General features: G+C 40.2%; 1 protein-coding gene across 5 annotated transcripts in view; it reads left to right on the top strand.

Annotated features, from left to right (window-relative positions):
* RNLS (renalase, FAD dependent amine oxidase) overlaps window positions 1-27,331 on the top strand; it is a 155,475-nt gene extending 128,144 nt beyond the window's left edge. For all 5 annotated transcript variants that reach the window (XM_042457808.1, XM_042457812.1, XM_042457809.1 and 2 more), the window contains 2 exons: window positions 1,095-1,270; window positions 27,016-27,331. In XM_042457808.1, the coding sequence (XP_042313742.1) occupies window positions 1,095-1,270; window positions 27,016-27,168 (329 nt within the window). In that variant the 3' untranslated portion in view covers window positions 27,169-27,331. The remainder of the gene's footprint in view (window positions 1-1,094; window positions 1,271-27,015) is intronic.
* The last annotated feature ends 616 nt before the right edge of the window (window positions 27,332-27,947 follow it).

The raw sequence follows: 27,947 nt of genomic DNA, 5'->3' as shown, positions 1-27,947 counted from the left end.
TTTTTCTTTTCTTTTTCTTTTCTTTTTGTCAGCTTCCACACTTCACCTTACCACTGTTTTCACAGAATTTTAGCTGTTATCTTTTTTCCAAAAATCTTGTTGCTTTCAAAATCTTACTCTGTTCAGTGTGTTTTTGAATGTTAGCTTCCAAGAATAACCCTTAATTTTAAGAAGGATCTTGCTCCAGTAACCTCAGTGTTAAATCCATAGCAGTTTAGGTTTCAGCCGAAGTCACACAAAGTTCTCTGCTGCTGTCCCAACAAAAACAGCTTTTTGATTACTATTCCTTATTGCTGAGTGAGCACAGTGTCCCTCTCAGCCATCCCCTCATTTACTTTGCTGTTACACTTCCCATCTTCATTATGGTTCATTGCTTCTGGACCACATAACTCCCACAGCACCCCTTTTCGGGGGACAAACTGAGAAGAGTTTGTACTGGCAAATAAATCATTTACACATTTCACAAAATTCAGACCAAAGCAGCCTCAGGTGGCTTGAAGGATTCTAAGTTCCAAAAAATGTAAGAAGGAAGGAATATCTTAATCTAGGCAAAAGCAATAGTTTCTCAAAGACTTTGAACAACTATCATTTTCTCTTGTGAACCCGAGGTGTTGGCCTTATAACCAGACATACAGTTTTAAAATGTAGCAGTTTCCAACTTTGTTCCACCAAATAATGTTGGGTGCCGCATCAAGTAGCCTTCCATGAGCTTAAATTGAAACCTCACCATGGAATATTTCCAGATGTTTGAACAGATTTAGAAACTCTCCCAGATTCTGAGTAGACTGGGTAAAGAATGAAATGCTCCCAGGAGAGAAGACAAATTAGAACAGATGCTTTTCACTAGCCCCATTGACTCTTGGAGAACTACTCTACAGTTGTTTGCTTGTGGATTCTACTCAAGAAACCCATTTAATAAGTGGGAGATTTTTCCCCCTGAAGCCTACTATCTGGAGTTTTCATCACTTCTTGGATCAGCAGAAATACTTGTTTAAATGTTCTAATTTTGAACTTAGAAAAGTTGTAATTAATACTTGGCTGGAAATGTAAATGTTGCTTGGTACCATCTATAGAAATCTTTGTTTCTTTTGCAGAATCCCCTGATATTGGCCCATCTGTTGTTGTCCACACCAGTGTATCTTTTGGAACAGAGTATTTGGAGTGTGATAAGGAAAAGGTACAACAGTTGATCCTTGACCACCTGAAAGAGATCATGCCTCAGTTGCCTGTGCCAGCAAGTATCAAGTGCCAAAGATGGAGATATTCTCAGGTAATAACTAGTAAAAATTAATAATAAAGTAGATGAATCAGTTTCTGCCCACCTCTGGAACTGATGGAAGGAACTTCATTTTTATTACATTTGTGAACATTTCAGCAGCCATTCACTGTGGGATGCTTCTGGATGAAGACCGCTATTGAAATATCTAGGAAATAATATTGTACCAGGATCTTGTATCTTACTGAAGCTGGTGTGGCCAGCCGCATGAGAGGACAGGGCTCTTGCGTCTTTGATAGTTGTGGAGGAGAGGGAATTTCAGCAGGTATCATTTCCATGAACTGTGGAAGTTCCCTCTTCTACACCAGGAATATATAGAAAGTAGATCTGAATCCACTGATCGAATTCTAGATTATTTTCAGTACCGTATATTGACAGTGCTTTCTAACTCCCAGTTCTGCAATACCAGCAAAATGACTCACTGCGTGGAGAAGATGGCAAAATTCTAACAGAAGACAGAGAAAAGGCAGAATTACTCAACACTTTCTTTGCCTCAGTCTTCTCAGAAAAGGCAAAGGGTGTTCAACCTGAGGATAATGGAGCAGAGGACAGAATAGGGGCATTTCAGTACAGAATAAGTAAAGAGATAGTAGAGGAACACCTTATTAATCTAAATGAATTTAAGTCTCCGGGACCAGATGAACTCCATCCAAGGGTATTAAAAGAACTGGCAAATGTAATATCGGAGCCATTGGCAATAATCTTTGAAAACTCCTGGAAAACAGGAGAGATCCCAGCAGACTGGTGGAGGGCAAACGTTGTCCCCATCTTCAAAAAGGGAAAAAAAGAGGATCCCAACAATTATTGTCCAGTTAGTCTGACATCAGTACTAGGAAAGATTCTGGAGCAGATCATTAAACAGAGAGTCTGTGAACATCTAGAAGGCAATGCCATAATCACAAAAAGTCAACATGGGTTTCAGAGAAACAAGTCATGCCAGACAAACCTGATCTCTTTCTTTGATAAAATTACCAGCTTGGTAGATGAAGGGAATGCTGTGGATATAGTATATCTTGATTTCAGTAAGGCCTTTGACAAAGTTCCCCATGACATTCTTGCAAACAAGCTTGTAAAATGTGGGCTAGACAAAGGAACTGTTAAATGGATCTGTAATTGGTTGACCGGCCGAACCCAAAGGGTGCTCAACAATGGCTCCTTTTCATTCTGGAGAAAAGTGACCAGTGGGGTCCCACAGGGCTCTGTCCTGGGCCCAGTGCTATTCAACATCTTTATCAATGACCTGGATGACAGAATTGGGAGCATACTTATCAAATTTGCAGATGACACCAAATTAGGGGGAATAGCTAACACCCCAGAGGACAGGATCAAGATTCAAAATGACCTGAATAGACTAGAAAGCTGGGCCAAAGCTAACAAAATGAAATTCAACACGGAGAAATGTAAGGTATTGCACTTAGGGCGGAAAAATAAAATGCACAGATATAGGATGGGTGACACCTGGCTGAATGAAACTACGTGTGAAAGGGATCTAGGAGTCCAAGTAGACCACAAGTTGAACATGAGTGAACAGTGTGATGCGGCAGCTAAAAAGGCCAATGCTATTTTAGGCTGCATCAATAGAAGTATAGTGTCTAGATCAAGAGAAGTAATAGTGCCACTGTATTCTGCTCTGGTCAAGCCCCACCTAGAATATTGTGTCCAGTTCTGGGCGCCACAATTCAGAAAGGACATTGAGAAACTGGAGCGTGTCCAAAGGAGGGCGACAAAAATGGTGAAAGGTCTGGAAACCATGCCCTATGAGGAACGACTTAGGGAGCTGGGGATGTTTAGCCTGGAGAAAAGAAGGTTAAGAGGTGATATGATCGCCCTGTTTAAATATTTGAAGGGATGTCATATTGAAGAGGGAGCAAGCTTGTTTTCTGCTGCTCCAGAGAACAGGACCCGGAACAATGGATGCAAGCTGCAGGAAAAGAGATTCCACCTGAACATTAGGAGGAACTTCCTGACAGTTAGGGCTGTTCGACAATGGAATGCACTCCCTCGGAGGGTGATGGAGTCTCCTTCCTTGGAGGTCTTTAAACAGAGGCTGGATGGCCATCTGTCGGGGATGCTTTGATTTGGATTTCCTGCATGGCAGGGGGTTGGACTGGATGGCCCTAGTGGTCTCTTCCAACTCTATGATTCTATGACTCCTACCATTATCATTCACATCTGGCCACCTTAGCAGAGGTTCAGTGGTAACAAGGCAACATGTGAGGAGATACATATAGAATATTCACTTAAAATCTGAGTCCTTTCAAGTTTATGGGTTTTTTTTAAAAAAGGGCCTAGCAACCTAACTAAATTTTGTAGACCACAATGGTTTTCAGTAGTCTAATCTGCACTGCAGAAATAATGCAGTTTGACACTGCTTTAACTGCTGTTGTTCAATGCTATGGAATTCTGGGGTTTGGAGTTTTGTGAGATATTTAGCCTTCTCTGTCAGAGAGCTCTGGTGCCACAACAAACTATAAATCCCCAAATTTCATAGCTTTGAACCATGGCAGATAAAGCAGAGTCAAACTGCATTATTTCTGCAGTGCAGATAAGACCAATGTCTAGTTCTCCACCTCTCTCTGTAGTGTATAGCTAGGAATGCAGAGCTGTGGCTCTCCATGTGTTGAACCTCACTTTCCTTCAGCCTGATCAGTCTTGAGGGATTGTGGAAATAGTTGTTCAGTAATATCTAGAGGTCTACTGTAATACTCATGTATAAGTCTAGAAATTTAGATAAAAAATGGACCCCAAAAACCTGAGTCGACTTATCCAGGGGTCAATTTAAGTACTGTATCTTAACTCTTATTTAAAAGAGAGAACCATCTCCTGGTGAAAAGCAAGAGTATAGTATGTGAAGCATCAACCCCCTCTCCTCTCTCATCCATCCAGTCTTAAGAGTAAGCACAAGAAGTTATGTCTGCTGGTATTTTATTAGTTCTTTGACATTGTTTTGCTTTGCTTCACCTTTTGGATCCTTTGCTAGGTGCCCCTAAATTTTATCCTCGACTTATCCATGGGTCATAGCAAAATCCATAATTTTGGCCCCAAAACTTGCCCTCAACTTATACATGAGGTCGACTTATAGTCGAGTATATACGGTACTTGTTCTCCAGCTCTTCTGTGACATTTAGTGGCATTCAGCATATAACTTGGTGGCATAATTTGGCTGCTCCTTTGCTGTTGTTGTGTGCCTTCAAGTTATTTCCGACTTAAGGTGACCCTGGCATGGGGTTTTCTTGGCACGATTTCTTCAGAGGAAGTTTGCTAATGCCCTTCCCTGAGGCTGAGAGAGTATGACTTGCCCAGAGTCACCAGTGGATTTCATGGCCAAGGTGGGAATTGAATCCTGGTCTGCAGCAGCATCATAGTCTAACACTCAAACCACTACACAACCCTGGCTCAATTTCTGCCACACATAGGGAAATTCAGCATGTAGTATTATTAAATTGCTTCAAGAATTTCACAAATTGTTATAGATGAGGGGGAGGACTAATCATGCAGAACCTGCTTTGAACTACTGGTTGACCCCATCTTGTACATTTGGGGTCTGGTTTTTTGTCTGTTGTTTTAAGAAGTTAACTATTGTTGTTATTTTCCATTTCAGAGAGTTAGCTGTATTAGTCTGTTGCAGCAAAAAAGAAATTTAAAAAGGGGGAGGGGGAGAGAAATCTAGCAGCACCTGAAAACCTAACTGATTTATTTTAGCATGAGCTTTTGTAAATTTCAGTGTACTTTCTCAGAGGCCCTGATAGAGTTAATATCAAGCTTCAGGTATATTAGCAGTTACATAATTGTTGGGGTCAGATCACAGTGTAATAGGAGACAGAAAGAAGCAATTTGTGACAGTGACCATAAACTTTCAAACAGTTGTGCAAGGTGATACTGGTTTCTACACAGCTGTTTCTATTCCCAGTCTTGGATTCTTTCTTTCTTTCTTTCTTTCTTTCTTTATTTTATGTTTGAGAACTGCTGTAAGTCAGATATTGTATGTCCAGGATGGTTGAAATGCTCTACAACTGGTTTTGGAGTACTGCCATTTCTAATGTCAGATTTCTTTCAGTTTGTCATCTTGTGCAGGGACTATCTGGTTTGCCCAGTGTAAATTTCAACAATGCAGACAGGCTTCCAGGCACCTCTGATTTTGTGGGTGGTTTTACTAGTACCTGTAATGTTGCTGCCACGGTATTTGTGGAGTTGCAGTTGAGATCTAGATTTGTTGCATAACCCAACACACATTTCTGATTAATACTATGTGGAGAACTATTTGCCTTATAAATGTTTTGGCCTACAACTCCCATACTTCCATACTATTAGCTATGCAGGCTGGGTCATCTGGAAATTGAAGTCCAAAACTGCTAGAAGGCAAGCAATTCCCCATCCCTGTATTATAGATTTCATTTGTACCTTGTCCTTTAAAGTTCAGGCATAAATGCACTAGCATTCAAGGCAAGCATGGGGAATATTTGACCCTCCCATTATCCTGGATTTACAGAACCGCTGGGAGTTGTAGTTCAAAAACATTTGGAGGTCCACACATTCCCCATTCTTACTTTAAAAGGTTAGCACAACCTGACACGGCTTGTGTGAACCAAGCTTTATCACTTTCACTGCTCTCTACTTTCCTTTGGCTATGGAAGTGCTACACATGCTTCAGTGTGGCAGGAAGCAGTCTGCAAACCAGCAAGAAGCTGTCAGAAGACCAGAGGTTAAAAATACCACCATAAGGTAATCTGTGTTGATTGTAATATAATAGCAGCAGGATTTCCAGAGCGCTTATCATTATGGCAGCTCAATTTTATTACAAAGATTTAAAAATCCAGCTTGTTAATTAGGTTTATTGTGGTTATCATAATTCATCATTTGTACTACTGTAGTGCCCGCCATGCCTACATTGTAACAGCTTGCTGAAATTAGGGGCAGGATATTCATAACCCCTGGAGCTGTGAGAGAGGCATGCACAACTCCACACAAAATTCATTGATCTTTAGGCTGTTTCACATTATCCGTGGAGTAACGTTGGAGTCTGCCACTCTGTCAGCCACTCCTGACTTCTGAATGACTTGACGTGCTTCGTATATGTGTTGGTAAGCAGATGTATGCCTCATCCATTTTTTAGGTGCACACACAAGGCTGCAGTCCTAGGATTCCATCCTTTCAGATATGATCACCTAGGAACTCAGCACACTGGGGTTTACTCTTGAGTAAACTGGCATAGGATTGTACTGGATGAAGTTTTAGGGGTATGGCCTAGGACCTAACTTATAATGATAAATGAGTCTTTGCATTTAAAAAAGAAAAATTCAGGATGAAGTTAATAGCTACTAATTTCATAGCTGACATTTTGCAGCAAATTAAAATCTTTTTTCCTCTGCTGTGGCCCAGATGAAAATTGTTCCCTTTAAGAAGCTGAATGCAGTGGAAGGAGATTCTCAATTGGCACTGATGGGAACTGTTCTCCCCATGCAAATACTCTCTTAGGTAGAGGACCACAGTAAGGAGAGAAAGGGGTTCCCTGCCAGCTTAATAAATTTCACCTACAACACCTCACTTCTTGTTTACATCTTTAAAACATGCCTTTTAATGCATGTTGTAAAATATCCCCAGGAATATAGCACATCGTTTGCATGCAGAATGTCTCAGGTTAAATCTCTGGTACCTCCAGGTACAGCTGAGAATGTCCTCTGCTGAAATCTTAGAACCCCAGTGTTGTTGAGCATGGAGAGTACTGAATTAAACAGACTGCTTGTCTGACTCATTGTAAGTAAAAAAAAGTGACGCATGAAGAAGCCCTTTGCAAAATTAGTTCTGAGTTAGAAAGCTGACAAAGAGAAGAGACATCAAACAACAAAAGCACAAACCATGGGATTTTCTCTCATGTGACAGGTTATATTAAAGTGTAATTTCTATATGTTTACTCCTAGCTGTCTATATCACTGGAAGTATAAATTAAGGTTGATACCAAATAATAAACTAAGCTATGATTATTTTAAAAGGTGGAACTGAAATATCAAAATTTCCTGCCAAAGCTCATATAGCAAAAATGCTCAGTTAGTCATCTTATCTGGTAGTTCTTTTTTCCTTTGTCTGGGCTTTTCAAGGCAGCATCAAAGGACATGGAGGCATATGCCCCCTGACATTTCCATTCCTTGTAATGACCCACTTGCTATATAACAGCCTCTGCAAATGAAGTCATAAAGACAAGAGGCCTTCGGCCTTCACTTGCCCCATTAATCCATACTTGGTTATATACTGGATGTGACCAATGCATAAGAAGCTTACTTGTTCAACCATAGCTCTCTCAGGTTTAATATTAAGTGAATCTTAAGCTCAGGCTGAATTTTTAGAAAGGGAGCTCTGTATATAGTCAAGAATTGACTATATAGTGAGTCTGATAAATTTCTGATAAATTAAGTATCATACAGTGGCCCTTACCAATTATCTTACAGCCATATTTGCTTCAAATTTCCAATCTACTATTGACACCACAACAGAAAAGGGAGAGGGTGAACAATGGACAGGATTTCTCTCCCTGCCCCCATTGCAGAGCCTTTCAAGTGGGATTTATCCTTTTTTGTTAATTCAGTACTGCCATTATGTCCTTCATATGGGCCAAATACAATCCCAGGATTAAAATGCAGACATTACAATTATCCATGGAAGACATGGGATTAGTCCTCCCCAACTTCTATTGATACTACTTAGCAGCACAGCTGCAGTGCTGTATTCCGTGGTTTAATTATGATAAGACAACATTAGTATCAACGATCAAGGCTTCCCAATCCAAAAAGTCTTTTCAACAGTCATCTTGTGGTGATGGAGAGCACAGTGCAGCCAAAGCAATAAGATTGTAACATATTTTTAAATATATGTATGGGGGAGAGTGAGGTATTATCTTTGGAATATCATATTCTTCATCATCATCATCATCTTAGCAGCATCTCTGAAAAAGTATAGTACACAGATAACATTCTGGTACCTTGGAGAAAACATCAGTTAAAAAGTAGACAACCCCTCTTCCCAGATGCAAAGGGTGAAGAGAAGCAATTGCTTGGTCTCTGTTGTGATATCTGAAAAGCATCTCCACCACAGCTGATATATAACCAAATATTAGCTGGGATGTAGAGCTCTGTTTATTTATAATGATCATTTAAAGGCGTGTTGAAAGTCCAGTGTGCCATAGCATGAAGAACCCAAATTTTGTAGGGAGGGGAGATACACTTTAGTAGACTCTGGAAATCCATGGAAACCTTGGGCAAGTTACAAGCTCTCAGCCTCAGGGAAGGCAATGGCAAACTACCTCTGAACAAATCTTGCCAAGAAAACCCCATGATAGGGTTCAGGTTCAAGGGTTCAAGAAAACCCCATGATTAAAGGTTCGGGATCTCTGTCAGGTTCTGTATCTGGCTACCCTGTTGTTTTTGTGTGCCTTCAAGTTGTTTCCGACTTATGAAGATCATAAGATGATCATCTTAGAGTCATCATAAGTCGGAAACAACTTGAAGGCATACAAAAATAACATCAACCAAGACTGTAACTAGGGTAGACAGATACAGAACCAGTCAGGGATCCTGGACCTTTAACATTTAGATAGAAAAAGGAATGGCAGGAAATGTTGCTTGTCATACAAGGTACACTTCCTGGAATTCCATTTTGCATTTCATCACCCTAGGTGCAACTTAGGAAAATGAGATGCTTGGTAAAGTGTATGGAACCTTGTTTCCCTGTATCTGTATATTTCCTGTCCAGATTTTGAGAGATTTGCTGGAGGCAATCAGGAGCAGAGTTAGAGCAGTACAAGCAACAGTCTGATCTGGCCCAGGCCCTACTCTGGAGAACAGTTGATGTGCTTGTCATGTTAAATTAGGACTTGCAGTTTGAGCGGGGGGAGCTTTGTGCATTCCTGTGTGATGTGCTTTCTCAAGAACTGTCAGTCCCATAGCTCCTTGTTCATAGGAAGGAAGGAAGGATAGTATGTGGGAGAGAGGAGGACAAAGCACCACACTAACAGAGACAAAGATCCCAGAGCCATTGTTTCTTGTAGGATTCAGTTCACATATACCATACTGTTTGGTTAAGAGTAAATACAAATCAGGCAACTAGAAATGTAAGGATGGCAGCCCTCATCCAATAAGCTTGTAAGGTAAGGCTAGTTATCGTTTTCATTTTATAGGAATAGGGCTGAGATAAGTACAATTTTCTAGCACCAAGCTCATGAGCTTAACTACTGCCCTATGACTTGCCTTTCATCCGTTGCAGTGAGGTAGCTTGGGTTCATCACACATATAGGCCCGGGACAGATCGCCCCAAAAGGGCGGCCTCCCGGCGGCCTATTTTCCTCTGCAAGAATGGCGCAACCCCTAACAGTGCGCCATCACTGCGGAGGAAAACTTGGGCACCGCAATGACGTCACAAGTGCACCAGTGGCGCACTCACGACATAAGCAACGTACAGCAGCGCCCATATGGATGCAATGCCACTATTGTTATGCTGTCCACATGTACTAGGGTTAGGGAGCGTGTGGTTGGCGCGTGCTCCCTAACCCTAGAATTGGCACCAGTACACCGCTTTATGGCGGTCTGTATCGCACCATAGTCTCTAGTTCCCTCACAATATCTTTCACAAGGTTGTATAACCCTTTCCCCCCAAGATACCATTGAAGTCCAGATCGCATCAGACCTAGGCAACATTTCTATTTGTGGATGATAATGGGAAATGTAGTCTGGCAACCTCTGGATAGCCACTGTTTCCTTATGCCTGCCCTCTGAAGTCACTCCATTCTTGCTTTGTTCATTCTCCCCATCACTGCAAAGGGTCAGCTGAACTTGCCTAACTTTGTAAATTCCAAGTCTCAGTTAAGTATAATAGGCAAATAGTTTATTATTGTTTGGACTATCTTGCTGTTGCTATTGTTCAGTGCAGTCTTATTAGCAAACGGTCTCTGTTTCCAGTAGCAAACATAACATAAGGGAACTAGAGCAGTAAAATGACATTTGTAGTTTGGTTATACTATTAAACAAACCTTTGATGCAGAAGAGGCAAAACTGAATTCAACAACACAAATATCAACAATAGCAACAACGCCCAGGAAAGATTAAAGTGGGAAAATGTTTTTGGATTCCTTACTAAATCTTTCAGATGTCATTAGTGTTAAGGAAAATGCAACATGGGATATACAGTGATGGAAATAAAACATGTATGTGAGAGTCACTATGACTAAGCAAAAGCAATTAAGAAGCCACACAGGTGTAAAAGGTCATGTAATTTAGCAGTCCTAAATGCCAAGGACAGAAATGTAGAGTGGATAATTGAAAACACCTGAGAATCATTAAGTGGACAAGGTGAAATGATGAAATCATTAATTATAGGTTGAACTATGAGAACCAATCAAAATGGATGTACACGCCCACTGGGTGGAAACTGACAGAGTGGGTGGTGTATTACTATGGCTATAATAATTGCTATGATTCCCAATGTATTTTGTGGAGTAGTGTGGGTAGTTGTGGAGTATTGTATATAGTAGAATAAAGTAGATCTTTTATATAAGACTACTGAGTTGTCTGGTGTCTTGAGTGAAGATACAAGAGCCAGCAGGAACCTGGAGAAGTGTGAAGACTTCTGTGGAGCAAGAGTGAGAAGGCTTGGAGAGTTTGTCAGGGTCTTCAGCCTATTCTCTGAAACTCTGCTGCTTTAGAGCAAAGCTTTAACCACTGGCCAAAACTGGTCAGCACTGGTGCATAACAAGGTGGTGAGTTAGAGCCAGAGGTGAAGAGCTACAACTCCCATCATCCCTGACAATTAGTTCCATTTTTTTACACTTTCATCTGTTTTGCTGTCTTCTGCAACTATATCCTTTAGTCTCATTAACTCATGTACCAAGAAGAGGAGAAAATAACTGCTCTGAGCAAGTAGAAGACTATTGTGCAAAATAGTGGTTCTGAATAGTTCATTTCTGCAAGGTACCAAAACGGCTTTCAGTCATTTTCAGTTTGTCTGATTTTTTCTCTGGCTTTTGAGAAGTTGTTTTCAAATGACTGCTGTAGCATTTTATTTCATTGACTAGTTTTTATTAAAATATTTCTGTCTCTCCTTTTCCCTATTAGCATGTAGAGGCAACTAACATTCAAACCAAATTGCAGCTGTACAAGGCCTCAAAGGCCTGAAAGGGCCACCCCTTTGAAACACAATGATGTTTGCCTGGTAGGCAGCTCAAAGATCTCAAAACCACCATTAAAAAGGTTTTTTTGGTAAGATTACCCCAGGTAATCTCCTGCCATTCTCCAAATGACAGAAGGCCTTCAAGGATTTTTTTAAAGACAGGTAGATTTGTAAGAGAGGCCTGAATACACTAAAGCCGTAGAACCTGTCTGATCTTGGAAGGCAAGCAGAATCAACCCTCATTCATACTTGGATGAGAGACCATCAACAAATACCAGAGCCTGCAGGCTATATTTCAAAGGAAGGAACAGGCAAAGCCACCTCAGAGGATTCCTTGCCGAAGAAAACCCTGTGAAATTCATGGGGGTCACCATAAATCGACAGCCAACCTGAAGGCACATATACACACAGATTTGTAAGGCAGGTGTTGGTTCCTTATATAGCCTGAATGCAAACCACTGAGGACAGAGGGGGAATCCTGCAGCCATCCAGATGTTGTTAGACAAAACTCCCAGTATACCTTACAACTGGCTATGCTGGCTAAACTAATAAGAATTGCAACACAGCAACATGGGAAGGATTGTGTGATTCCCATGTCTGGTTTAAGGCTTCAGAATTTAACCGCAGCATTTTAGATTTGGTCTCAGAATGAACCAGCAGATGACAGAGCTATGTCAGAAAATGATATCACATATTGTCTATAGTCTGGTAGCCATTTTTTGCCTTATTTGCTGTTTCCAAGAATTCTTGAAAGGCAGGGGGTGGGGTGGGTTTTGTTTTTTATGTTGTTGTGTTTTTTTAATAGTGTAGTTTGAATATCAGCAGGGCATGACACAGAGAGCATTTTGGCCAGGGAGGAAGAAAAACAGTGTCAGTTTCTCCTGTAATAGCAGGAGAGTCAGTAATAGGAAGAGAGAACAGGTAGTGCTAACAGATGTGTTCCAATGACATGCTAGCATTTTAGAAAATTGGTTGTCCGGTTGAATATCATACTATGGAGCCATTCAGACTACCTTTTAGCCCAAATCCCAAGCCGGATTAAAAGTGGGAAGTTCCCACTGGTGCTGGTTTTTACACACCAGGATTGGGGTTTTGCACACCGGATCTGGGGCAAATCCCCCTCAGAGCAGATTTTCTGAAAGCGGTTTTCCCCTCATTTCTTTTGGGAAAATCTGCTTCTTTCTGGGTGCCTGCAAATGTGAACTTGGCCCTGGTCATGATCAGGTCAAGCTTGGGGGGGATAAAGATCAGAGGGTGGGCAGTGGGCTGAACATGCCTCCCCTCTTGCACTGGTCACTTTGCAAGCGGCATTTTTTAAAATCATTGTGTGTATGTGTATGCGACAGAATATGCGAATGCTTGTGCTACATATGTTTCCCTTTCAAATTTGGCAAATTGATACAATGTGTGAATGCTTGTACTACATATGTGTGTATATGTACACATATTGTACATGCTTATTGTGCTACATATATGTGACCGGAGATGGCATTGGGGTGAAAAGAGAAGGGAAGGAGAGATGGCATTATGAGGTGGGCATAAGAGGGAAAGCAAGGACATTATGGGGTGGCATCGGAGGAAAAGCAAGAAGAGGATGCAAAGAGAAGAATCTGAAATGACCCAAAGGCACACAGCACATGCACATACATGAAGGTTTTTAAATTTGACAAGTTGACAGAATATGGAAACGCTGCTGCCGTTTTTTATTTTTTTAAAGGAGGGGGGGAAGCACCCATTCCGTTGGCCAATGGTTGTAGGACACGTCACCTTTGACGAAAGCGGAAGTGAATTTGATTGACAACAAAGGAGGTTCCATTTTAAAGCACTACTGCAAATGTGAACTTCAGCAGGGCAAATTGCATTGACCAAGGTAAAGAGTTGTGGAAACTTCTTTGCGGGGAAATTCGGTACCGGTTTACCGAATTTGACCCAGTTCCACCCAGGGTAAATTCCCCAGTGAGAATGGGGCCTATGTATGCACCAGTTTGAATGTGCATGTTTTAGCATTTTAAATCAGTTTTTCTGAAACAAGCAATGAAGAACTAGGCTGAAATTAGCAAAATGAAATTCAGTAGAATTAAGTGCAAAGTTCTGCATTTGAGAAAACACACACATATAGTGGAATACAGTACCTGCTTTGGACAGGAATGCGTATGAAATGGAGGGCCTGAGGGCAGGGAACCGTCTAACTAAAAAGATTGCATGTACAGCGCTGTGTAAATTTACAGCGCTTCATAAATAAAGGTTAATAATAATAAATAATAATAACAAAGTCAGTGTGATTTTAGGCTGCATAAACAGAAAGATAGATTGTAGGTCAGAAGAATATCAGTTCCACTTTTTCCCACACGGCCTGGCATTGTTTTTCTGGGTCTCTGCAGTTTAAGAGTTATCTGGGAAAATCAGAACAGATTCTGGAGGGGGGCAAGAAAGATGGAGAAAACACTAGTAAAGGCCTCTTAACAATAGTAATAATAGTTTGACAGTAGAACCAATTAGATAATAACTTGCTCACTGGAGATCTGCAAGTGTTGGACCACTTAGCATCCCTCTCACTCTGGATTTCCATCAAGAAGGTTGAACTACTTATCCTTTAAGGCTCCTTCCAACCCAGTCATTCTTTCTTTTTCGTTGCTTCTTAAACTCTGGATTTTAAAACCAGGGTTATTTCATCAAAACATGTCTTCCTTTCCATGACCAGGTGGCTGGTCCCAGAAGTCTGGACTCAGGTTCTTCCTGCATGAATGTTCTCTGCAGACAGGGTGACCAGATGTCATAGCTGCAAAAGAAGACCAGGCAACATAAAACATAGGGCATTTAAAAAAATGTAGGACATTTCAAAACAAAAGCTAAAAACACTAATATAAATATAAATTCATGTATCTTAGTCATGCTCAAAATAAAGGACATTTTGGAATTCATAGAATCGTAGAGTTGGAAGAGACCACAAGGACCATCCAGTCCAACCCCCTGCCATGCAGGAACTCTCAATCAAAGCATCCCCAACAGATGGCCATCCAGCCTCTGTTTAAAGACTTCTAAGGAAGGAGACTCCTCTACACTCTGTTCCTCCTGGACAGAAGGTTGCAATGTAGGATAGGTCCTGGAAAGGGGGGAACCTCTAGACCCCTGTCTTCAGACTGACACTCCTAGTCAGTGACATAGACACTGCCCTTCTGCATGTCCTCTGAGTAACTGCAGTCTGGCATTGCATTACAATTCAGGGAAGAAAGAATATTTCCCCCCACCACAACCATTAGCATCCTCTACTACCACCACCACCACCCTTTTTAACTTCAGAATTGGGACTTTAAAGAGGCAGGCATATAGATCCATAATGATAGCCGAAGTAGCAGATGCCACTGTAATATTCTGCATGACTCATCTACTGTACTCAGCCCTCTTGAGAGGCTGCTTTTTATATGGGCTCATTTGCTAAAGATGGAATCAAGCAGACCAAACAGGCTACTGCAGGCTGTCAGGCCTCAGACTGTTTCTTAAAAGCATATATCCCTTTCCATTATTAAAGAAAGCTCAGTGGACCACATATAGGACAGCTGGCTTGCAGTGAGTGGAGACAGTCGTTCCTTTTTCTTTTTTCTTTTTTGAAATCCACATAGCTATGCCTTCTAAAAAGGTTAAAGGATGTTGCTGGGAAAAGAGAAACTTTGTGAGCTTATCACACAGTTTGTTCTTCGCTTTGGATTTTTAACCATGAAGATAGAATGCTTAGGAGTTGATAAACCCACTGTGGGTTTTCCCCCCCAAAAAAGTCCAAAGGGCAAAAAGTTTAAAATGTCTATTGTCAAAGCTTTGTTTGTTCCTGTTGCTTTGTTTTTCGCCCTGTATTTCCTATCCTTTTCTTGTGTTATATACTTTTTCTGTCCTCTTCATTCACTCACTCTGTTGGCTCAGCTGTTCTGTTTCTGCCACGGCTCATCTCAATTGCAGGTTTTCAATGGACTGCCTTTTCTTTCTAACCGAAGAATACTTTTAGGTACCGTTTTTTGCATAATATTGTCTTGTATTGTAATATTGTATTGGTACTTTATACTTAATATAGCTTTCAGTATATCTAGATGGAACAATAAGATAGGACAAGTGCAGTCTTCTCTTCTGAATGCTATTTCATCTGTTTCAGAAATGTTATAGAGACTGTAATGGGATAGATACTGTAGAAATTATTTAAGGTTTGCCTATCCCATGATACCATCAGTGGGAACCAGTGGTTAGAATGATGGACTAGAATCACAGAGTTGGAAGAGACCTCAAGGGCCATCCAGTCCAACCCCGTGCCATGCAGGAAATTTAAATCAAAGCATCCCTGACAGATGGCCATCCAGCCTCTGCTTAAACACCTCCAAGGAAGGAGATTCCACTACACTCCGGGGGAGTTTGTTCCACTGTCAAACAGCCCTTACTGTCAGGAAGTTCTTCGAATGTTGAGGTGGAAACTCTTTTCCTGTAGCTTGCATTCATTGCTCTGGGTCCTAGTTGCTGGAGCAGCAGAAAACAAGCTAGCTCAATATGACATCCCTTCAAGTATTTAAACAGGGCTATCATATCACCTCTTAACCTTTTCTTCTCCAGGCTAAACATCCCCAGCTCCCTAAGTCGTTCCTCATAGGACATGGTTTCCAGACCCTTCACCAGTTTGGTCGCCCTCCTTTGGACACGCTCCAGTTTCTCAGCATTCTGGTGCCCAGAAATGGACATAATATTCCAGATGGGGCCTGACCAGAGCAAAATAGAGTGGGACTATTACTTCCCTTGATCTAGACACTACTTGGAAAATTTTGATTCAAGTTTCTCCTGAGCCATGAAATTCACTGGGTGGCCTTTGGCCAGTTACCTTCTGTTAGCCTGATTTCCTCATAGCCTTGTAGGAACAAAGAGAGCTCATTCAAGTAAAGTGCACCACAGTGAGCTCACTGGAAGTAAGATGAGATAGAAATACAGTGGACCCTTGTTATATGCTGAGGTTTGGTTCCAAGATCTCCCGTGGATAACAAAATTTGTGGATGCTGAAGTCCCATTAAATATAACGACATAGCAAAATTGTGTCCCATATAAAAAATGGAAAATCAAAGTTTGATATTTGAAATTTATACTTTTTTTGAACATTTTCAAACCATGGATGCTTGAATCCGTGTATAAGAAATCCATGTATAAGAAGGGCCGACTGTATAATCAGTAGATAAATAAGTAAATCATTTAATACTGCCAGCCAATCATTCCACTCAGGTCTACCTGAAGTACACCTAAACCCAGGATCGATTGGTTGAAAATCAGTGGATTAGTTGAAAATCAGCACACAGATGATGCACAGCTACATTTCCAGATGACAGAACAGGTTAATAACTTTGTCATGTAGAAAGGGGTCCCCTGTTCCCAGTTAAATTCTGAATTCTCAGTTCAAAGTACTTATGCTTATTTTTTTAAAAAAAAAATCTAGACCCAGATACCTGGCCTTTCTTTTGCCACATGTACTTATTCACTGCAACCAGCATCAGATGCCATTACAGTGGTACCCCGGGTTACGAATTTAATTCGTTCCGCCGCCGCGTTCGTAACCCGAAAATCTTCGTAAGCTGAAAAAGCCATAGGCGCTAATAGCGAAAGCCGCGATTTCGTGCGAAAAAGCGCCGAAAAGCACCAAAATTTTTTTCGTAACCCGAAATAACCTTCGTAACCCGGAACAGTTTTTTTCAATGGATTTTTTTCGTAACCCGGAAATTTCGTAAGGCGGCGCATTCGTATCCCGGGGTACCACTGTATTCTTCTGAAATTTAGCTAGTGAATAATAGTTGAAGAGCCATCTCTATTTGCTTGGCCTGATGAATGCTCTAAATTGATACCATTTTGGCAACAACAAAGAACTCTTTTATTTTACCAGCTATTTTAATTTTTCTTGTTTTCCAAGCACTTGGAGGAGGTGTTGTTTGGGTTTTTGTGCCTCCCTGATTTTTTTTTTAATCTGCTGGATTTAATGTTGCCTTTAATCTTTATAGTGTTTTTATTTTGCATTTTGTTGTATTTGGGGGGTTGTTGTTTTTGGGTGGTTTTGTTTTGTTGTTGTTATTTTACTTTTCTCTTAATTATAAGTCAACCTGGGAATATTGTACTCTTGAAAGTGTGAGATACATATACTGTAAACTCACTTGGTAACGTTGGGTTGTCATGCTGTCTCAATCTTAGAGGAAGACAGTAGCAAACCACCTCTGAATAAATCATGGCAAGAAAATCCTAGGATAGAGTTGCCATACATTGAAGTCTACTTGAAGGCATGTAACAAGAATAAATAAATAAATAAACCTGTCCTAGGGCCCACATGGCTTTAAGCTTCACAAACATTTAAGTGTGCTTCTTCAGCAATTTTTGTCAAACAGTTAAAGACACAGTCAGCAATGTGATGTCACCATAGTGTTTTCTAGTAATATAGCATTGCTGGTCCTCTACGCAATCCTGCCTCTTTCCACTTGATAAGTGTGAGTACTAGCTTTATGAGATATACATACATACATACATACATACATATTGTGTGTGTGTGTGTGTGCGTGTGCGTGTGTGTGTGAACATGCAAACCATTCTCAATTATTCAGTGATCCCAGTTAGCATACAATGTGTACAACCCTCTTCATTGTAGTCTTGCCAAAATACCCCACAATTATATCTTTGATTTATTAAATATTAAACAGGTATATAAGAAAAGAAGCAAGGCAAGCTTGCCTGGCAATGTTGGCAGAAATTAGCATCAAGGTGTAAATATGAAACTAGGAAGAACACAAATGTTAGATCTTTTATTAAGATTAGATCTCATCTGTTTCTTTGTCCTCCTAGGCAGCCATTAGCAGAGTGCACGGTTCTTTGTCTAGTTAACCTTCACACAACTTTATTCTTAAGATTTTCAGAAGACTGTAAGGATGCACAGGGAAGCCATTGAAATCCACGAACACCTGGACAATTTCAACAGGAAAGAGGAAACCCTTAAAATAAACAAGGTTTGGCTACCAGTCCTGAAAAATAGGAAGATCAAAACTCAACAAATGCAAATGAAAAATCTCCCAGGGTCAGGGGTTTCCCAGCAGACAATGAGTACTAATCAAGAAGACACTAATCCTCTTTTGCAGGCCCTCCCACTCTGAGGCCTGCTATTAGCAACAGAAAAATACACTTGCAAATCATTCCTGCCCTTCCAGGTCACACAATATATATACCCAACTCCTTTCCAGGCAAGCATTCTCTGAAGATGCCAGCCACAGATGCTGGCGAAACATGAGGAAGAAGCTCTTCTAGAACATGGCCACGTAGCCCGAAAAACCCACAAAAAACTATGGAGGTCAGCCATAAAAGCCTTCGACTTCACTCTGGTGAAGCTGTTTGACTATTAGCCCAGTATTCTTGTTGATTACACAGGAATGCTGAAGCTTTGGATTCAGAGTTAGCCATGTTTTAAGAGTGCCATCTATCGAGATGGTGCATTCAGTTTAAGACTACAAAGAGTTAAATATTAAAAGTTATGGCCAGTCCAAGCCATTTTACTGTGGAGATACAGCAGAAAATGGGATACCCCTGTCCAGCTAAGTCAAAGAGCATAGCAGACCACACCAGCCAAATTATTTGATCTTTCAGCACATTTCCCCATCAATGAATGAATGAATGAATATATGTGTGTGCATGTGTATTTGTTGTTTTATGTATACTGAAAATAATAAGTATACAGAAGTATGCAAAATCCAGCCTTCCAAAATACAGTACAGTGGACCCTTGTTATACGCTGGGGTTTGGTTCCAAGCTCCCCCGTGTATAACAAAATCCGTGTATGCTCAAGTCCCATTAAATATAATGACATAGCAAAATGGTGTCCCTTATAAAAAATGAAAAATCAAGGTAAATGTATACTTTTTTGGGACATTTTCAAACTGTGTATGCTTGAATCCGTGTATAAAAAATCCATGTATAAGAAGGGCCGACTGTACTATAATGTTGTATCCATTATTCATATAATTGTTATACATGGCAAAGAAATCTTTAAAAGGAGGCACAACTAAAGGGAAACGTAGATGAAAATATTTTCACAAGTATTTATCTAAATACTACTGGAACTTCCAATTAGAATAAATCCACTAACAAAATTGGAATTAGTTTATGTGTTGACTCTCCAGTCAGCAGTTGACAGAACTGCTCAACTCAACTTTTGATGAACCATCAAGATTACAGTCAGTGTGTGCATACTTTGTGTGTACTTTTATGTGTATATATGAACCTTTTTTTTAACCTAAGTATCTTTGCTTCCTGAAAGAAGGAGGCCTCTGGCTTCGCTCTGTTGATGTGTGTGTGTATATATTTGTTTTTAGATTTATTTCATACTGAATACAACCTGCCATATTTTTGAATGTGGAATACAGTCTACCCTAGAACAAGTGGCACTTTAGATGTCTTAGTAAAACCTGTAGTCTGTGCAAAGCTGACAAAGACTAAGACTGCATCTGAACTGCAGAAATAATGCACTGCTTTAACTGCCATGGTTCAGTGCTATGGGATTCCGGGATTTGTACTTTTGTGACATATTTAGCCTTCTCTGTCAGAGTTGTGATGCCCTGCCAAACGACAAATATCAGAATTCCATAGCATTGAGCCATGGCAGTTAAAGTGGTCCTTTATTTCTGAAGTGCAGATGCAGCCTGAGAGACTGAAGATCAATCTATAAATGAGGTTAAAATGTGTGACTGGAAGTTGTATATATATTACTTTTTTTCTTTTTAGTAAATAGGAGTTGGGAGGGGATTGATCAGTACTGCAACATATAATGAATTTAACAACCCATCTTGTTAAGCCATCTTTGAATTAAGGATGGGAAGAATCTTCATAATTATTCATTGCTATCTAGATTGAAAAATGGGGTTCCCAACAATAACCGCTTTCCTCAAAAATAACAGCATTTCTCCTGAAAGCTACTTTTCCAAAATTTCTCCTGGAGTTACTATTACTCCTAGAGCGGAAAGGCCTCTTCTGACAGGGAGCTACAGCATAAAGTAACACTGCAACCCCATGACATTTGCAGCAGTAGCCAGTCAATCTTCCCACAAAGATTTGCATCATTATAAGGTCCTGCTTTGTCTGAAGAGTATGTTGAGCTTTTTATATGGGTATCCATATCAAATCACCCAGTCCATATTACAAAAACTTTATGTACCTGCTGCAGCTAGGGCAAAGTGCAAGGCAGGAATCTTAAGTCCTGGATTCTTCCATCCTTGCATGCAAGCACAAATCATTGCAGTAGTTTTCTTCCTGCTGAGGGGAATTTTTCCCCCCACAACAGTGTCCAGAAATGGTGTTGTGGAGGAATTATTCTGTGGAGAGAAACACAATGTTTTCTGTAGAAGAAACCCGTTTTCTACACAGGAAATTTGGATATTTTTTTTTTAAAAAAAAACAAGTGCCTTTGTCCACAGGATAATTCTTCTGCAATACTTTGTCAAATATCAGAGGAGAAATGCAGAAAATTCTCTCTGGTCTATTATTCTTCCCAACAGTATTTTCCAACTGTCAGGAAACCCATTTTTCAACCTAGAAATGAATAATTATGAATATTCTTTTCATCCTTAATGCAAAAATAGCTTAACAACAATGATTGACAATGAGACTGGAATTCTGTGCACTGTGTGCATAGTGGCAGCAGGAGGGGAAAAAAGACCATCATTGCTGCAGTCATCAGGAGTAAGGCATTGGAGAAATAGGCTACTTGGAGCCAGCAGATTTTGTCTGCTTTCACTTGCCAACATTTCATGGCTCTGGAAAAAAGTGTGACCAGTAACATAGTGCACCAGCAGGATTCTGGCTGAGACGGAGACCAGCAGAAGCAAGCAGCCACCTGCTCAAATACAAGATATTTGGTGCATGACAGGGCAAGGTTTTTAGAATTAGAATTTCTACATTTCAGGGGAAATAACCACTTGTTTTAAAGAGCTATGCTCCTTGGAAGGAGCCACTCATCCCAAGAAGGCTGTACCTCTGTAAATATGCTTCTGGGATGTGGCTGAAACAAGGCTAACAAGGCTAAATGAAACTTAAGGAAGAAGGAAAGAATAAAGAAGATTTTGGCATAAAGGAAAGTACAGAGGGTTAGGACAAAAGTAGGGAAGAAGGAGATAGACTAGAAAATGAAATGGGAAAGAAGCAGAACTTCGAGCAGTTGTTTTCTTAAAACTGTAACTCCCAGAATCACCCAGCCAGCATGGACTATGAGCATGCTAGTTGGGACACAGAACTGTTATCTTAAAAAAGGTTATTCTTCCAGGCCCTAGGACAGGCCTGCACAACATACGGCTTGGGGGCCGCATGCAGCCCGCCAAAGGATTCCGGGTGGCCCACAAGTATGTGGAACGACTTCAAGGCTTCTCTGCTTGTTAGCCTTCTCCAGAGGAGAAGGCCAGGCAGCAGGGGAGGAGGATGGGCAAATGCTTGCTGAGCAAGCACCGCTATCTGACTTTCTCCTGAGGAGGAGGCCTGGTGACAGTGGAGGAGGAAGATAGGCAAATACTTGCCCTACAAGGCTCCTCCGCTGAGAAGGCTGGGTGGAAGATGAGGATGGGTGAATATTTTCAATGCTCCTCCACTGCTTGGTTTTCTCTTGAGGAAAAGGCCAGGCAGAGGAGGAGGAGGACGGAACTAGTATTAATAATAGTAATTATTTTTAATTATTAATATTTAACTAAAACCTATTTTTAATTAATATTAAATTAATATTTAACTAAAACCTATTTTAATTTTGGCCCCTTCCTACTGCCAAGTTGTGCAGGTCTGCCCTAGGGAGAAGCAGTGGTGGAAGGAAGGAAGCCAGGCAAGCAAGCAGTACAACCAGCTGGAGAGGCAAGAAAAAAGAAGAAATAGGAAGAGTGGGAAAATATGTCAGTTTTACTTTCTTTCACATCCATTCTTTTTTAGTCACAAATTCTTTCCATCCTATTTATGAAGACATTCATTAATTAGTTCTTTTTTTTAAAAAAAATCACCACACAAAATTCTCAGCACAACCTAGATGTAACAGGTGAATGAGCTAAGATGAGCAGGAAAAGAAAAGATGGAAGCCAGGAAGACTTAAGAGGAGTTACAAGATGTATGGACATGCCTAAGGTTTAAGGTTTGATGGAGGGATCCTCCTCTGTGTTCCATCAGTCAGAACAATATGCTACGTAAGGCCTTTTCTGTTGTAGCACCCTAGTTATGGAACAACTTCCCCTTGGAAACCCAGTGGGCACCAACATTGCTACTGTGGCAAGGTTTTTTTTGGGGGGGAGGGGGAATTGTAATTTTGGGAGCCTAATTACATTTACAAAATTGTACATTGTTTGAATTCATTGTAAGCTATTTTAACCCTTTTCTATCTGCTTTTTAATTTGTTAATTGTTTAATATATTTTAGCCTTTTCAAATTATTTTTAATTATTTTAAAATTATTTTAATTATTATAATTTATTTTATTAATTTAATTATTTTAAATATTATAGCTATATTATTTCTATTATTTTCTTTATACTATCTTAATTATTTATCTTATTTTAAATTTGATTGGTTTTGTTGTATGCTGCCCTGAGATCTTTGAATAAAGGGCAGGATATCAATATTTAATAATAATAAATAATGTACATACATATATACATACATACAAGATGAAGGAAACTAAGGCCGAGGGAACAGAAAAAGAAGCTGCCATTTCACCACACACAGAACTGTAGTCCTGCTTTTATTAATGCATTCCCATGCACATTTCCACCATTTCGTTGCCATCTCCATAGTACAGGTCGAAATATTTCTATTTCACTTCTTTCATCTCAAGTCACAGGCTTTGATAAATAACAGTGGTTGTTTGGTCCTGTTGATATGAATCTGTCAATCTGTCCTTTTAAAAAGCTTAGGGAAATTCCATATCTGTAAACATATAAACAGCTATTTCCATTTGCATCAGCAGTAACCACAGTCTATGTTCCGTTTTTATTTATACTGTACTCTTGTTCTATAAACAGGTCTATTGATGCTAAAAAGAATCTGTCCCTCTCTTCTTCCAACAAAGTCAAGTCAAGGGACAAACATGAAGGGCCTGTTTTGGCTGGAAGACATCATTTAGAAGATGATTTTAGCATGTGTTCTGCCATAGGCCAGACATATATTTATACCTTAGATATAAAGTATAAGGCTGTTCATGGCTTGAACTGGTGTGCCTCACCAACTGCCTGTTGTAGACAGTAGCAGCAAGAAAGTAAAAGGACCCAATCCCAGCAAGTCTATGTCTACATCTGCACTGCAAAAAATAATCCAGTTTCACACCACCCTGGCTGCATCTGCACTGCAGAGATCCTCTGGTTTGACACCACTTTAACTGCCATGACTCAGTGCAATGTAATTCTGGGAACTGTAGTTTTGTGAGACATTTAGCCTTCTCTGTCAGAGAGCTCTAGTGCTACAACAAACCACAGTTTCCAAAATTCCATAGCATGAAGCCATGGCAGTTAAAGTGGTGTCAAACTGGATTATTTCTGCAGTGCAGAAGCAGCCTCTGAATGAAGTAAGGCTTTGAGAAAAGTGGCTGGTCAGAACTAGCATAAAATCAAAACAAAGCTACTATGACTAAAATCCTGCATCATGCCAAAAGGGTGTTAGTTTCTACCAGTATATTTACAGGAAGTGGTAGAGGATGATCCCTCTCCCCAGTTGCTTCTGGGATGCACAACAACAATTAGTGGGCACCAAGCACAGGTCCATTTTCTAAGCCTTTGACTGGTTTTAGAGGTGCTCATTCTGACTATTCTCGAGCATAGAAGGAGAAGAAGAAGGAGCTGCTTCCCCTTCCATTATAAGGCTACCCCCTCCCTCCCTCCCTCTGTCATGTTATAAGATGGAGCATACCCTTATAACTGGTTAGTGACTAGTGACTCAGTCTCCTGGATTGTTGTTTTGAACACCAGGTTAGGGAGCTTTTGGATGGAGTTACAGGATACCTCTTTCTACAAGATCCAGCAAAACATATTTGAAGGTGTAACTATCAGTTATGCCTACATATGTCACCACCAGGATGCCAGCCCTTGCTTGTGTTCCCTTGGCACTACTCCAGAAAAAGTATAGTGTCTAGTGCAGTCCACCAAAAGGATTCTGCCCTTTATGTTTTTGTTTTCTACTTCTTTGCTTTTGTCCCTTGGGAGATCGAGATGTTCTTTGGTTCCTTTTTCCCCCTTTAATAATGCTGAATATACAGACCTATCTGCCAGTAATTTGGTTGAGAGGGAGAGAAAACATAAAACAATTCTCTCAGCAGCAAAGTTGCAATAATGGTACTGGATTAAAAACAGCCTCCCTTCTCCCATATTCCACTAATAAAAAATTACTTGGAAAAGAAATGAATAGATAGACCTGTACAAGCTCAATATTTTTAAAAATGTAAAGGTGTGATAATTAAATAATATGCATACAGGACCCCCATGAAAGTGGGAAACCACACCAAAAAAACACTACTTTTTTACCTGAAAGACCACCTTTCTAGGAATTGCTAGTTCCTCTAGCGCAACTCTGTATTCAACATATGCCAAAGGTTTACCATGGAATCATGCTGGAGGACCTACACATGCCTAGAGAAGTGTTTTCTCTAGTAATCTCTAGGTCCTCCAGCACAACTCTATGGTCAATTCGAGATTTCTAGAGAAAACATATTAATCAGATCTGCAAATAATCAAAACCACAAAAGTCAAAGCCGCAAATGTGAAGGCCCGACTGTACTACAGTAGTTATGGTAAAGAGATGTTTAGTTCCAACCATACCAAGTGAGACTGAAAAGTAGTACCTCATTAAGTAACTTGCAACTCGGGCAGAACAGACAGGCAGGAAAAAGTGACTTGATCCTACTTTTTCCAAAAGCGGGTGGAAACCTCACTGCCCGAATGGCCCACTGCCAAGGCAGGCCAATTAAGCATGGGCCAACCACACAGCACAACATCAAGCCACACCACTGAGTAATTTCTTCTTGTTGCCTCCCCACTATGTATGCACACTGTTGCACAAACATACTGCTTCCAACATCCAAGTACCTCCCACATCCTGCCCAGATGCCATCCCATTGATCGGCCACCCCTTTGACTGGCCATGCAGTCACATGTGCAATGCTCGGCCAGTACAGGGCATCAATGTGCAAATGATACATTGGCAAAGCACAATGATGGAGGCCCCTCATACACGTCCCTTCACTCCCATTCAACCCATGCTTCCCTGTTGGACTGTCTGGTTTGTGAATATTGTAATTACATCCATTGAAGTTGTTGTACTTTCATTTCTTTACTTTGCCACAGCCCCACACTCTCATCAGGGTATTTATATATACAGGTGCAAAGATGCACATTTTCTGCCTTGAGTCGCACTATCCCAGCCCCTTTTTGCTCCAGTTTTAGCCCTAGAGTGTAGTTTTGGTCTGGTTTCCAGCCACTTTAGAGACGTGCATCACCTAAACACCTCACCTTCAAAACAGCTGCAAACCACTTTATTTTGCCTGTCCATTTCACCCCTCAGATTGCAGACATTCAGCTCTGCACATGTTCTGGGCCACAGTTTTTATACGGCGGGGCGGGGGGAGAGGAGATGGTCAATGATAAGGGAGATTTGGACTGCAAAACATCTAGAGAATGAAAACTTCCCCAATCTACTGTAGTTGGAGTTATAATCAGTAGAAAACATGGATTTAGACTACCCAGGAAATTCAGTTTTTTCACATAAATCTGCTCGACTTCCCCCCTTCAGATAGAAGTTACTCATTTTATTTGCTTATTTATGATAAATTTATATTCCTGCTTTGTTCTGTCCTATGATGGAACAAAGACAGTATACTTTTGTTTCTTCAATGGCATTCCATCCAAATACTAACTACACCCAAATCTGCTTAACTTCGGCAAGGTGGTCTAAGACCATGCCGAAATGGATGGGTATGAATGAGTAATGGACATACTCTACTGGTCCGGGTCACCCACTCGCTTACCTGACTTGCTGCTACAAAGGCCATACTGCAGAAAATGCATTTTTCATTGTTCTGGCACACAGTTGCACCAGCATGTCATTCTCCAGAGAGGGGAAAGTGGAGAACTTACATTCCACCACTATCTGACTCAAAAGCAGCAAGGAAAGAAGTCAGTAGTTTAGTAGGGAGGAAAGAGGCATTTTGAGGTAGAAAAGGAGGACTTATTCACATTTTGTAAGAGATTATTGTGGTTCCATAAGATTGATATTTCTCAGGTAGGAGGCAGAACTTGGGGGGCTTTGTGCAGAGTGAGACATAAAGGACTTCAGTTGTTTGTATTAGGTTAGAGACAAGTATTGTGGTATACTAAGATTCATACAACTTTTAATATCTGTATTTCAAGTATTTTGTACATTTTGTGAATTTCTCTTTTCCTCCTTGGGTCATTATGCATATTAACCAATAATAGTAAAGTGTTAGGTATAAACTATTTGTTGTAATAGATGCCCAATTTAGGGTCCAATCCTTTTTTTTTTTTTTTTTAGATAGGAGTTGCATATTTATTTATTCTTCCTACATGTTCTCTATTACAGGTGACCAAAGCTTTCCCTGGGAATCCAGGACAAATAACTCTCCATGCAAAACCATTCTTGGTCTGTGGAGGTGATGGATTTACTCATTCCAATTTTGATGGATGCATAGATTCAGCGACGAGTATTGTGGAGGTTTTGAAGTCCAGTTTGTAAGATTATATCTTCGCTTGTTTCTGATGAAGTATCAACTTATTTTTATGATCAACTCCCAGTATCAACTTATTTTTATGATGAATTATACATTAATATACTAAATCTTGGTGTACTAGACCTAATTATCCTCTGTTTTTAAGAAATAAATCATGACAAGTCTTTAGATGTTTCACAGATTTATTGAAATACTAGTTAAAGTTGCTTACTTATTTGTCGTATCTTGAAGATGCTAACTATGATGGTTTCTTCGTCGTGGTCTCTGTGAATCACACAGAGTGTGCAGATGCAGGAAAACCCATTTGTGTGAATTCACAGATGACCACTCAAAGAACTACAGTTAAGCAACCTGTCTTTTTCATCAGGTGTTAGAAATAAATGAAGAATGACAGCATACCTTCTGTCTCTACCAATATGAACCCTTGAAATTGACACTGAGAATTGGAAGGAGGGAAAGAAAGGCTACGTTGTATAATTTGGAAAATACAAAAGCAGTCTTCTGGATGTGATTGCAAAGAATCAGGAAGTGCAGAAAATGGGCACAATCTTTTTTCGTGCAGAAAAAAGGGGGGAAACATTTGGAGCCTTGTTGCAGTAAATTTTAATCTTGCCCTTTTTCATATACATGGGACCATGTAAACAGTGGAAAGGAAATACTACCTTGTGCAGTATTTTTATATATTTAAAATATAAAATATTTGAGAATGTTTTCATACCATTTCTCTTTTACAAAAAAAAACAACCAAAAAAACAACTCAAAGCAGTTTTATAATTTTAAAGGT

Source organism: Sceloporus undulatus, chromosome 3 (genome assembly GCF_019175285.1).
Source record: "Sceloporus undulatus isolate JIND9_A2432 ecotype Alabama chromosome 3, SceUnd_v1.1, whole genome shotgun sequence".
Classification (NCBI taxonomy): Eukaryota; Metazoa; Chordata; class Lepidosauria; order Squamata; family Phrynosomatidae; genus Sceloporus; species Sceloporus undulatus.
This window is presented reverse-complemented; position numbering and strand designations above follow the sequence as displayed.